A 12,645-nucleotide genomic window follows, 5' to 3' on the forward strand; every position below is an offset into this window, starting at 1 on the left:
TGGACTAACCCAACTTTTGGGTTAAAAATTTTATGTAAAAATTTAACCCAACAGTTGGGTTAGTCCATATTTGACCCAAAGTTGGGTTGAAACAACCCAGCATTTTTTAGAGTGTAGAAAGACTTTAGCTGTTGCGGTGTGGTGCGACTGGACACGACAATTCTCGCGTCCAGTGTCGACACGGCGTTAGATCGAAACTTCGGAGCGGGTTCGTGAATCTTTTGATTCAAATCGGAACTTCAGAGCGCATGTCGCTAATCATTTGATTCAGATCTAAGTCGGAACTTCGGAGCGCGTATCGCGAATCATTTGATTTAGATCTGAACTTCGGAGCGGATTCGCGAATCTTTGTGATTCAGATCTGAACTTTGGAGTGCGTATCGTGAATCTTTATTCTGATTTTTCCCCCGTTTTTTAAATTTTATTAAACAGTACAAACTTCAAGGCAGTACAGTTATAAAAACAAAACAGACAAAGAATATACAGATACAAATGTGTTGCCAGGCTAACAAAAAAAATAGCCAAATAAATTTACACATTTAAGAGAAAAATTTACACATAGGATGGATATAGATATACAGTTTATTGCTTTAGGATTAACAGAACTTTAGATAATTTTCATACTTGTCTAGATCAACTTTGAATAAAGAAAAGAGAGGTTAGGAATGTGAAATTTAGCTAGCAGGAAACAAATTAATTAAGTTATATTATCCTACACTCTAAAAAAAAACGTTGGATTGTTTACTGTTCCCAATATCTGGGTTAAACATATTAGATCACTTGTTTATTATCAGTGCATAAGTGAATATACGCATGCTCAACAGGACCACACGCTTGAAGAGCATTAGATAAGCATGCATGTCTGTATGTGTTTACATGCATAAACAATGTTGTCTGGCCCGTGTGGGTCTTGAATGGCAAAAACATGCAAGGTCATGCAGTGAACGGCAGCATTAATTGTCACTGGAAAGATTAGAGACAAGAGCATCTCTCGGTCCCTTCAGAAGTGCATGCTTACTGATTCAGGGCATGAGGCCAAGAGGCTTTAGAGTGATTACGTGAGTAACGATCATCCATGATGCATCAGCTAAAACTGATAACACATGAACCGCCCTCTGACCTCAGTTTGACAGGGCAGCAGACATTACGATCAAATTATTAACAGATCAGGAAAAAGAGAACTAGAGGACTGTCTGATGGAGACGATGAGACGAGATGAGCGAGAGACCTTCAGATTGAGAATGAGTAAGTATGGTGACTTTGAGCGACGGTAGAGCCAGTGACGGCCAGTGGATAATCTCATGACTAATGATTGTGATGCCCAGATTACCGGGCCTGAAATAGGGCCTGTCTGTCCTGAACCATCACAAACTGCTGGAGAATCACACGTGCCAATTAACAGGACTCCTGATCTTCATACAGCCTGGAAAAGACTCATATATGACAATATATTCAATTCAATTCAGTTCAATTCAAGTTTATTTGTAAAGCGCTTTTCACGATGCAAATCGTTGCAAAGCAGCTCTACAGTAAATTAAAGTTTCTACATTATATTTAGTAATAGCTTATCAGTGGTGACTATCTCAAGTTGATATCCATATGGCAGAAATGTACGGTAAAAATCAAGCAGTTAATGTCATGTAATCAAACAGACGGTGAACACTATTAACAGCAATGATTATATGTTTTGCTATCAAATTTATAGCAAAATTTGGTAGTTTTGTATGTCTGAGTTGTATTTGTTGTACTTGTATTTGTTGTCTGAGATTGGCATCATCTGAGGTTCTCTGAGGGGTTGGCATCATATCTTCTCAGGTGTTCGGTCATCTCAGGTCTTTGTAAGGGCTGGATCCAGACTGAAGCTTGTGTAATAACTTGGCAATGTTTCTAAGATTTATAAGTCGTCGTACATACAGAGAGAAAAAATTTAATAATAAATAAATATATATATATATATAAAATCAAGATGCTCTTGAGAGCTGTCAAACAGACAGTATGTCTCCTCTAGTTTGAGGTTATCTTGTGTAAGGTCGATTAAAGCTGGAAATAATTCCCGGCATTAGAGAGGAAATGCAGCCTTTAACTGAATCAAACATGCAATCAAATTAGACGTGCATGCAGTATGAGATTAATCATTCTTCCACGCATGGATTGCAAATCCATCCCAAAGAGGCACAAAATCACTTTCACGGACTTTTAAATTAAATGTTCCCTCCTGGTGGAATGACCTGCACATCTCTTCCATCTTTTTTTGACCCTCTAACTCTAGCACTCTCTATTGTAACGCTATATAAAAAAAATAAAAATAAAAAAATATATTTTTTAATCTTTTTGTATTCTATCTATTTGTTTTCTTTTTATTTATAATACAATTATCAAAAGCAAAAAAGGCCTCTAACACTAGTTTGCTCTATTCTTTTTCTATTCTATCTGTTTTTCTTTTTATTTATTATATAATTAAAAAGAAAAAAACCTTGCTACGTGTACTGCATTAAGCTAACTGAGTCTTCATCTCTTCTCATAAGGGCTGGATCCAGACTGAAGCTTGTGTAAATCCTAGTTACGGCAGAAACAGAGAAGGAAATAGAGAAAAATCAGCATAGCTGCTGTTCCAACCAAGCAAAAAATTATGTGTTCAACCCAAGCGAAAGAATGTTAATGTGCATTTGATCAGATGTAACTGAAGTACAAGGTTATGATATACATTATGTGAAAGAGATGTGTCTTTAATCTAGATTTAAACAGAGAGAGTGTGTCTGAACCCCGAACATTATCAGGAAGGCTATTCCAGAGTTTGGGAGCCAAATGTGAAAAAAAACTCTACCTCCTTTAGTGGACTTTGCTATCCTAGGTACTACCAAAAGTCCAGAGTTTTGCGACCTTAGGGAGCGTGATGGATTGTACCCCTGTGTACTGTTTTTTGGTCCAATAAGTAATATCTCCATCTTATCCAAATTTAATAGGAGAAAATTATTGGTCATCCAGTCTTTTGCATTTTTAACAGACTCTGTTAGCTTAGATAATTTAGAAGTTTCATCTGGTCTTCTTGAAATATTGAGTATCATCAGCATAACAATGGAAACTAATCCCGTATTTTCTAATAATATTACCAAGGGGCAACATGTACATTGAAAATAGCAGAGGGCCTAGGACAGATCCTTGTGGCACTCCAATCTTTACTGGATTTAATTGTGATGATCCCCCGTTTAAATAAACAAAGTGGTAGCGATCGGACAGGTAGGATCTAAACCATCTTAAAGCCTGCCCTTGAATACCTGTATAGTTTTGTATAATCGATCTATGAGTATGTCATGATCTATGGTGTCAAACTTAGCACTAAGGTCAAGTAAAACTAGCAATGAGATGCAGCCTTGGTCTGATGCAAGAAGCAAGTCATTTGCAATTTTAACAAGAGCAGTTTCTGTGCTATGATGGGGTCTGAAACCTGACTGAAATTCTTCATAGATATAATTTTTTTGCAGGAAGGAGCACAATTGAGTAGACAAAACCTTTTCTAAAATTTTAGACATAAACGGAAAATTTGAAATAGGTCTGTAATTTGCCAGTTCACTAGGATCTAGTTGTGGTTTCTTAATAAGAGGCTTAATAACCACCAATATATCCCCCCCATTTGATTGTAAAGTGCTTTGGGTGTACAGCAATACACAATAAAGTGCTATATAAATGCCTCATTCATTCATTCAATATGATAATATGACATTCAAAGCATGAGTTCGTGTTCATTTTATTCATATTCTGGATGCTGCAGGTATGACGTGTTTTTGTAGGCCAATTGCAAAATTGTGTTTTATCACTTCTGCTTCCATCACCTTGAAGTCAATGGATTTTTGGTTAAATGCCTCCAATAAGGTCTTAAATAAGCACAATATATTTTCATGTTTTATTCTACAACAGAGAATGCAAATGGATTTTTGATTTGAGATCTTTATATCCCCTTGGTATGAATGAGGAATTGTTTTTGAATTGTTTTTTGTGATATATGTATACAAGAAACATTTATAAGATCTATGGGTGAAATTATGTATGAAACATTTTTTGCATTTTACATTAATAATGTTGTATTAAGGTATTTTTGCATTGAGGAATTTTTTACCATTAAAATATATTTATAGGAATGTCTTAAGGTAAAATTGGATACATTGTATGGTGTTTTTGGGCCTGCGTGCACATGATGTCCATGGTGAATATTGATGTTATAATGGGTGCAGGTGTGCACTAATCAATGTGGCACTGAGGAAGAGCTTTTGTCTCGAAAATGTTTTGCACTTTTCACTTTTGCACTTTTTTACGGCCTCTGATTAAGCATTATAATAAAGATTTTTTGAGGTTTTGCCCTGCATTTGACCATGTGCGGATTGTTTTTTCTGCTGGCTTCATGTTATTCTACAACATGAAATATATCTGTAATACCCCTTAAAAAGCTTTTTTTGTCTTAAAAAAGGCATCTGCTAACAAGTGTCTAAGTTTCAGAAACTTAATGGTGGTGATGTTGAAGTCATGTGACAGTTGTGTAGTTTGTTAATAGCCTACATTTAGCTTTTTTACTTCTGGCGATTGAATTTAGACTTCAGTTGTGTTCAATTGTGAAGATTATCATGACGAACAAAATGTGAATCATAAACTTTTATTGGTCACAGAGCTTGTTTTCTGCAATAATCCTAAAGCCATTGGAAAAATGCTATTGGGTTTTTGTACAAGTAACCAGGTTCATGCTAACATTCTGCTTTTGGCCTACAAAACTGCATCATGATGCATCACTTCCTGTTGACAGTTTAGCCGTTTGAGTTCCAGGAACTGGTGGATGTTGGTCCTGCTTGTGTAAATCACATTGAACATGTTGTTCTTGAGATGGTGGGCATGACCTGATGGTTTCAATGCTCCTTGTTTCCAATCAGAGTGTCCCTACCACAAGCCACTGGGGTTTGAGTCCGGGTCAGTGATGGCGGAGCAGCTTACCTGTTCAAACCAGGATCAGTACGTGGGCTGGTTCTCCTCATGGACCCCAAATAAAGCCCGACTGAACAGTCAAGGGTTTGGGTAAGTGTCTCAGAAAAACCTTCTAGCAGCACTAAACCAGCCTGAAATTAAAGCTTGGGTTTCACCATTACCAAAACGACTAGCGCTAAATCTGATTTAACTTGTGTGGAGTCATAATAAAGCGGACACTGACTGACTTTCCGCTTTGTCGCAGCTGTGCTTGGCTGTCCAAATTCCAGGACACGAATCAGTGGCTTCAGATCGACCTCCAGGAGGTGCGGGTGGTCTCGGGTATTCTGGCTCAGGGCCGCTGTGATGCTGACGAATGGACAACGAAATACAGCCTGCAGTACCGAACCCAAGAAAACCTCAGCTGGATCTATTACAAAGACCAGACCGGGAATAACAGGGTAAAAGCCTTAAAATACAAGAGTGTTTTGAGTAAAATCAAAAGGATTTCTCTTACAACTGACGTTTGAGCCGATGTGAAAAACATCAGTAACACTGTCAAGTTTTAATACTAGCCTCTTGTTCTTCCATTAACGAGCATTCCATTCACACCAAAGACAATAACAATAACTATAAATATTAAGTTTTATTTATCATTCTAATTCTAAGAGAATAGCGAAGTACACACCATAACTAATAATGAAATTGCTGGAATCACTTTCAATTATTTTCCCGCTGATGAATGATAAACCTCTACAGCAAATTACAATCTTTCTGAATTTTAAAGAGCGTGAACATTTAAACATTTTTGCAGCGCGCGCTTATAATAAACAGAACGTTATCATCCGTTGGTGTGGGCGCTAATAAAGGGCGCTAGTAATACCTTTTACAGTAATGGTTCTTGGTGTGAAACGCTTTTAAATGGTAATCTATCCATCCATCTATCTATCTATTACTATTAAGTACCAAAACCACAAAGTTTTACCACATTATTGCCTAATTTCTGTGAAGTTTCCTATCCAAAAACACAGGGCACATGTCTGATAGGCCCGGTTTCACAAACAGGGCTTAGGTTAAACTAGGATTAGGCCATAGTTCAATTAGGACATTTAAATAAAATGCCTTAGATAATAACACTACTGGTGTGCATCTTGAGACAAAACAATGAAACTGACATATTTTAAGATCAGTGAGTGCAAGTTTCTTTCAGTTAAAACAGCACAGACATGCATTTTAGTCTGGGACTAAACTTAAGCCTTGTCTATGAAACCGGGAGATAATAGCTATGTTTCCATCCACCTATTTTTATGCACATTTTGGAATATCACATAAAAAACCTCTGGATGGAAATGCCAAGATGCGCATAAATACTAAAAATGCACATAAACTTATGCGCACAGTTGAGTAGGATAAACGTTTTATCCGATAAGAAAAAAACTCATCTGGGAACCAGATGAATCCTCTGCACAATATGACTTTGTTGCAGCCTAGAATTAAACTGCTGGTCTCGTCTGGCCAGAGGAGAACGGCACACTATCTCGACACACTATTTCCCTTTTTTAATAATCTGCATTGTAAAAAGCGCTATATAAGTAACTTGACTTATCAGATATGAAAATTATTATATTCAGTAGCTATGTTTCCATCCAAAGATTCTAATTAAACTTATGCGCAAAACTGGAATATCGAATAAAACATTTGCGAATAAGTTTCCATCCAACGAGTCAAAGAGAACAAAATCATCATCTCCTGGTAAACTGGCACTAAATATCACTAAGAAAACTAGGAGAAGCCACTGAATGTAATAATTTTCATATATGATAAATTACTCGCGTCTCAGAGCGAGCAGACGAAACACAATAAATGCAGTCATTGCTTTCGGAGGCGGATGCTGGGAATGCAGTCGTGTAAGACAATTATACAGAAATACTTTGACGACAGACTTTGCTCAAAAAAACTCATCTGGGAACCAGATGAATCCTCTGCACAATATGACTTTGTTGCAGCCTAGAATTAAACTGCTGGTCTCGTCTGGCCAGAGGAGAACGGCACACTATCTCGACACACTATTTCCCTTTTTTAATAATCTGCATTGTAAAAAGCGCTATATAAGTAACTTGACTTATCAGATATGAAAATTATTATATTCAGTAGCTATGTTTCCATCCAAAGATTCTAATTAAACTTATGCGCAAAACTGGAATATCGAATAAAACATTTGCGAATAAGTTTCCATCCAACGAGTCAAAGAGAACAAAATCATCATCTCCTGGTAAACTGGCACTAAATATCACTAAGAAAACTAGGAGAAGCCACTGAATGTAATAATTTTCATATATGATAAATTACTCGCGTCTCAGAGCGAGCAGACGAAACACAATAAATGCAGTCATTGCTTTCGGAGGCGGATGCTGGGAATGCAGTCGTGTAAGACAATTATACAGAAATACTTTGACGACATACTTTGCTCAGGCATTTCAAAATGACCATAATATAAAGGAATTTATTCGGTAAATGTTTCCATCGTAGTTTATGTGATGGAAACTCAAATGTGCGCATAAGTTTTTTATACACATTTTTAGAATTTATGTTCATCTTGGCGTATCCATCCAGCATTTTTTTAATGCGATAGTCCAAAATGCGCATAAAAATAGGTGGATGGAAACACAGCTAGTGGCTTCTCCTAATTTTCTTATTGATATTTAGTGCCAGTCAATCAGGAAGTGACGATTTTGTTCTCTTTGAGTCGTTGGATGGAAACGGTGCTTTATTCGCAAATGTTTTATGCGATATTCCACTTTTGCACATAAGTTAAATTCGCATCTTTGGATGGAAGCATAGCTAATGTTTTTGATGACAATGTTGGATTAGTCAGTAGTGAGTATACTGGCATGAACTCCCCATCATTTAATGATGTTTATGGCTTGTGTTCATCCATCAGGTGTTTTATGGAAACACAGACCGATCCTCCACGGTCCAGAACCTGCTGCGTCCGCCCATCGTAGCGCGGTACCTGCGGATCCTGCCTCTGGGCTGGCACACGCGCATCGCCCTACGCCTGGAGCTGCTCATGTGCATGAACAAATGCGTCACAGGTTAAGAACAGCTTTAGGTACTACAGTAAAATATGTGACCCTGTCTGTGAAATCCAGGCTAAAGTCTCAAAATCTAATTTTGAGATAACAAGCATCAAAGTTTGATTTCAACCATTAATTTCACCATGATTTCAATCTTTGACATGGCCTTACTCAGTCAATATTAAAGATCTAAAGGTTATATTTTCACAGAATGTTCTACATCTTTTTAAAGGATGATTTTATGTAGAAAACAGTAAATCACAAAAAAATGACTTTAGCTGGGTTTTCACAGGCCGGGTCACATATACTCAGATCAGTAGGTAACAGGCAATTTGAAATAATACCATATAACTGTAGCTTCTGTGTGTACAAAATAAAACAAATAACCATTTTGGGGCTAAAACAAGAAGACTGATTTATTATTATAAATGACTTGCTGATCTTTGCAAAGTTTACAAAAAAGAGGAACAGTCCATTTTGCTTTCTGAAATGATAATTGAATAAATTCCATATTGATTTATTAATTAAGTCAGAAAACATGTGAACAACCATTGAGCTTCCTAGTAACTGCATTTAAAACTGTCAAAATTCATTACCACAGATAAAGGCTGTAAACTAGCTAGCTAGCTCTGCTAGCGGCTGTTTCTGACTCAGCACAACCACCAAAATAAACTACTATTATCTAATAAATGGCTGTAAATATAACCAGAAGAAGACTCGCACACTGGTGTTAATGTAATTCACGTGTCTTTTTGAAAAAATTCCATGTTAGAGAGACATTAGCAATTTAATTAACACATAAAGAGACTCGGTGTTGAGCTAATCAGGTATAAAACAAAATGGAAAATCCTGTCTTAAAATTACTAATCGCCCAGCTAACAATTTTTGATTCCCAAAATTTAGGTTATCACAACTTTCTGGGGAGGTTAGTTTTTATTTAAAAAAAAAATATATATATATTGCCTTTTATTAAATGATACAGTATAGAGAGAAGGAAATTATTTGGAAACGAGAAGGGGAAAGGAGAGCAGGACCTGATGCAGGTCAGACTTCAACCTGTGCCCCAGTTGGAGCTCCAGTGTGTTCTTTCTTTCTTTCTTTCTTTCTTTCTTTCTTTCTTTGCTGTTATTGTCATTATTAATCATTCATTTAATGTGACCAAAATTACTTAATAAATAAATACAAATAGTAAATAAAAAATACACTACCATTCAATCCAACTTCCATCTGTCTGTCTGTCTGTTTGTTTGTTTGTTTGTTTGTTTGTTTGGGAAAGTTAATTTTTGATTCCAAGAATGTTCTTATATGATTTTCAAAATAAATAACCAAATAGGAACCATATGGGAACGTTGTTTTTGATGGTGCCGACCTAGTAACTGCTATTGATACTGAAATAAGTCATTTCAAATAAGACATAATAACAAGCTTTAGCATGTGCTAACATCAAGGGTGTAGGAGATTATAGGCAATGCTAAAATTAGCTTTGCAATTGTTCAGTGTTCAATGAAGACGTCTGCTAGCAAAAAAAAAATCAACCATTCTATGCAATGCTAGCATTTGCTCTCCTCGTGTAGAGTTTTAAACAAAATATTTTTAAGACAGAAAAACATTCAAGTGCACCACTAAAGGACAGTCAGTTCACGTTTGATTTTGTTTGATTTGGTTTTATTTATTCATGGATTCTTTTAAAACAGACAGTCTTACGGTTATTCAAATGAGCTCATTAGCATCTCAACTCCTCCCTGCAGCTGAAGAGCACATGAATATAGAGTGAAACACCATCCATCATGACAATCCTGCGATATGAAACGTGTGGCAGTAGAAGAGACTGAAGAAATAAACCTCAGACACAAGGACCATTAGCGTCTAATTGCCCAGTTTATGATCAATATTCTCAATAATCTAGATGATTCGAGGATAATTCCTATACATATCTCTGAAATAAAAATGAGATGCATATCGCTGATGTGTAATCGAGCTCGGTTTTCCAGGAAATCCTGGCGTTTGACATCTCGTGTACCCGACTGACATATGAATCATTCATGTAAAAACCAGCTGAGAGGAAACAAAACGCCTCCAGGAACCTTGAGCTTTATTTAGAAGATTATCTGGCGAATGTGAAATTACATATTGCATAAAATTAATAAATTATTATTATTATTATTTCTCCTCCTCATGTATACACACACTGGCTCTATTTCCCTAAACAGAAACATGAAACAATCTGAAGAGCTTCGACATCTGATATCCAGATATTGCATGTAAAACTGTATTTGCAGTGTTCAAAGAACTCTATACCTGAGGGAATCAAAGACTGATAAGATATAGTAAAAAGTAATCTTTCTTTAAAAATAAAAAAAGGCATCATATACTCAGATTTTTTTTTTTGCAGTGGATCTCAATGGCCAGTAGGTGGAGCCACACCATTTCATTTGATTTGGTCAGATTTGGTTGACGTTTTTGCTTCAATTATTTAAAAGGCTTAAGAAATTTCACTGGCTGTGATTTGTAAAGACTAACAAAAGACCCACACGAAACCTAGATAGCGCACGTATGTTGTCGGGACGGTTTTTTTTCGGTCACTTTTAGACCCTTCAGCATCTGCAGTACACTACAGGTCAAAAGTTTGGAATAATTATGATTTTTAATATCTCTATTCACCAAGGCTGCATTTATTTGATTAAAATTACAGTTAAAACAGAAAAAAATGAAATATTATTAGAACTGAAAATAACTCTTTTCTATATGAATATATTGTAAAATGTAATTTATTTCTGTGATGCGCAGCTGAATTTTCAGCATCATTACTCCAGTCTTCAGTGTCACATGATCTTCAGAAATCATTCTAATATGCTGATTTGCTGCTCAATTATTGGTACTCAATATTTTATTTCATGATTCTTTGATGACATTTGTAACATTATAAATGTTTTCAACATTGCTAATAATCCGAAATGTTTCTCGAGCAGCAAATCAGCATATTAGAATGATTTCTGAAGATCATGTGACACTGAAGACTGGAGTAATGATGCTGAAAATACAGCTTTGATCACAGGAATAAATTACAGTTTAACAGATATTCACACAGAAAACAGCTATTTTAAATTGTAAAAATATTTCACAATTTTGCTGTTTTTACCGTATTTTTTATTTAAAAAATTACAGATTTGAGCAGAAGAGACTGCTCTAAAAATCTGAATTATTTGCTAGTGTTTGTCGTTCCTGTTGTGTGTTACATTCACAACATTTAAGAATTAATTTATACATAAATATGACATTTAAAGCAACATACGTGCGCTATCTGGGAAGCACACGCACATATAATCGCGCATTCTTACCGTTAATTACTGTTACTCTTAATATCTACTGATATTCACTGAATTGTAAACAGAAAATACTCAAAGACAAAGTCGTAATATCTATATATACTGTAGTCTTATTCTATAACTATAAAATAAATGTCAATACTGTCATCTATACATGAATCATCAGAACCTTTAGCCAAATATAAGAGTAAATATGCAGAATCAGGTAATGTTTATATACTACAACCAGAGTAGAAACTAAAGCTGCACGTACAGCGTTATACATTTATATATTCCCATTTACATAGAGCTATATCATCTGCTTTTAGACTGTATTATCAGATAACAAAAAATACAGTAATTACAGTACATAAATAATATAAGAAGTGCTATCAAATATTAAAAACTAAAAAAGAAAAACAACAAAAATAAAGACATATAGGCCTACCCTTAATACGCAAGAAAAGAAGGTCCATTAGGGGCCGCCGTGAGTCCGACTCACAGCGCCGTCTCTTTAAGGTCATTCAGGTTTGGCAAACGTGAACGAAAGTGGCGAGCGAAGCCGTTGGGGCCTGGTTTGGAGGTCAGCTGGTCAGGATACGGGTTTCCCTTGGGACGGTCCAGAGCGTTGGAGTGCCAGCCGGACTCCAGGGGCCCCGGGGCCCCGTACGCAGTCGAACGGCCCTTGGGCTGCATGGAGCTGAGGCCGCGGGGCTCCACGAAACTCCCGCCGCCTTTGGAGGAGGGCAGGGGGTAGTGGAGATCTGCCGAGGTTTGGTTGGAGGATGAGGATGAGGAGGTGAGATGAAGCAGCTTCCGCAAAGACTTCAGAGGCTGAGAAAGAGAAACAAGGCTTTACTGTACTGATGAAAACTACAGCACAAAATGTTCACTGCATTGTTTTCAGATCATTTGTGGCCCTGGACCACAAAACCAGTCTTAAGGGTCAATTTTTCAAAATATGGAAGCTGAATAAATATGCTTTCCATTGATGTATGGTTTGTTAGGATAGGACAATATTTGGCTGAGATACAACTATTTGAAAATCTGGAATCTGAGGGTGCAAAAAAATCTAAATATTGAGAAAAAAGCCTTTAAAGTTGTCCAAATGAAGTAGGAAATTTACAAAATATCTTCATGGAACATGATCTTTACTTCAAGGGTTAGTTCACCCAAAAATGAAAATTAGCCCATAAATTACTCACCCTCAAGTCATCCTAGGTGTATAAGATTTTCTTCTTTTATATTAAAAATTGTCTTTGATCTTTCAAGCTGTTTAATGCCACTCAGCGGGTGTTGCATGCATCAGTCCAAAA

General features: G+C 36.4%; 2 protein-coding genes across 4 annotated transcripts in view; one reads left to right on the top strand and one right to left on the bottom strand.

Moving 5' to 3' along the window:
• Positions 1-8,131, top strand: part of rs1b (retinoschisin 1b) — a 13,617-nt gene extending 5,486 nt beyond the window's left edge. For both annotated transcript variants that reach the window (XM_016510764.1, XM_016510765.1), the window contains 3 exons: positions 4,917-5,058; positions 5,213-5,408; positions 7,889-8,131. In XM_016510764.1, the coding sequence (XP_016366250.1) occupies positions 4,917-5,058; positions 5,213-5,408; positions 7,889-8,047 (497 nt within the window). In that variant the 3' untranslated portion in view covers positions 8,048-8,131. The remainder of the gene's footprint in view (positions 1-4,916; positions 5,059-5,212; positions 5,409-7,888) is intronic.
• A 3,036-nt stretch (positions 8,132-11,167) lies between these two features.
• The window catches only part of LOC107706911 (cyclin-dependent kinase-like 5), a 5,707-nt gene continuing 4,229 nt past the window's right edge, over positions 11,168-12,645 (bottom strand). For both annotated transcript variants that reach the window (XM_016510767.1, XM_016510768.1), the window contains one exon: positions 11,168-12,163. In XM_016510767.1, coding sequence (XP_016366253.1) covers positions 11,828-12,163 — 336 coding nt within the window. In that variant the 3' untranslated portion in view covers positions 11,168-11,827. The remainder of the gene's footprint in view (positions 12,164-12,645) is intronic.

Source organism: Sinocyclocheilus rhinocerous, unplaced genomic scaffold (assembly GCF_001515625.1).
Source record: "Sinocyclocheilus rhinocerous isolate Xijiao unplaced genomic scaffold, SAMN03320098_v1.1 scaffold5648, whole genome shotgun sequence".
Classification (NCBI taxonomy): domain Eukaryota; kingdom Metazoa; phylum Chordata; class Actinopteri; order Cypriniformes; family Cyprinidae; genus Sinocyclocheilus; species Sinocyclocheilus rhinocerous.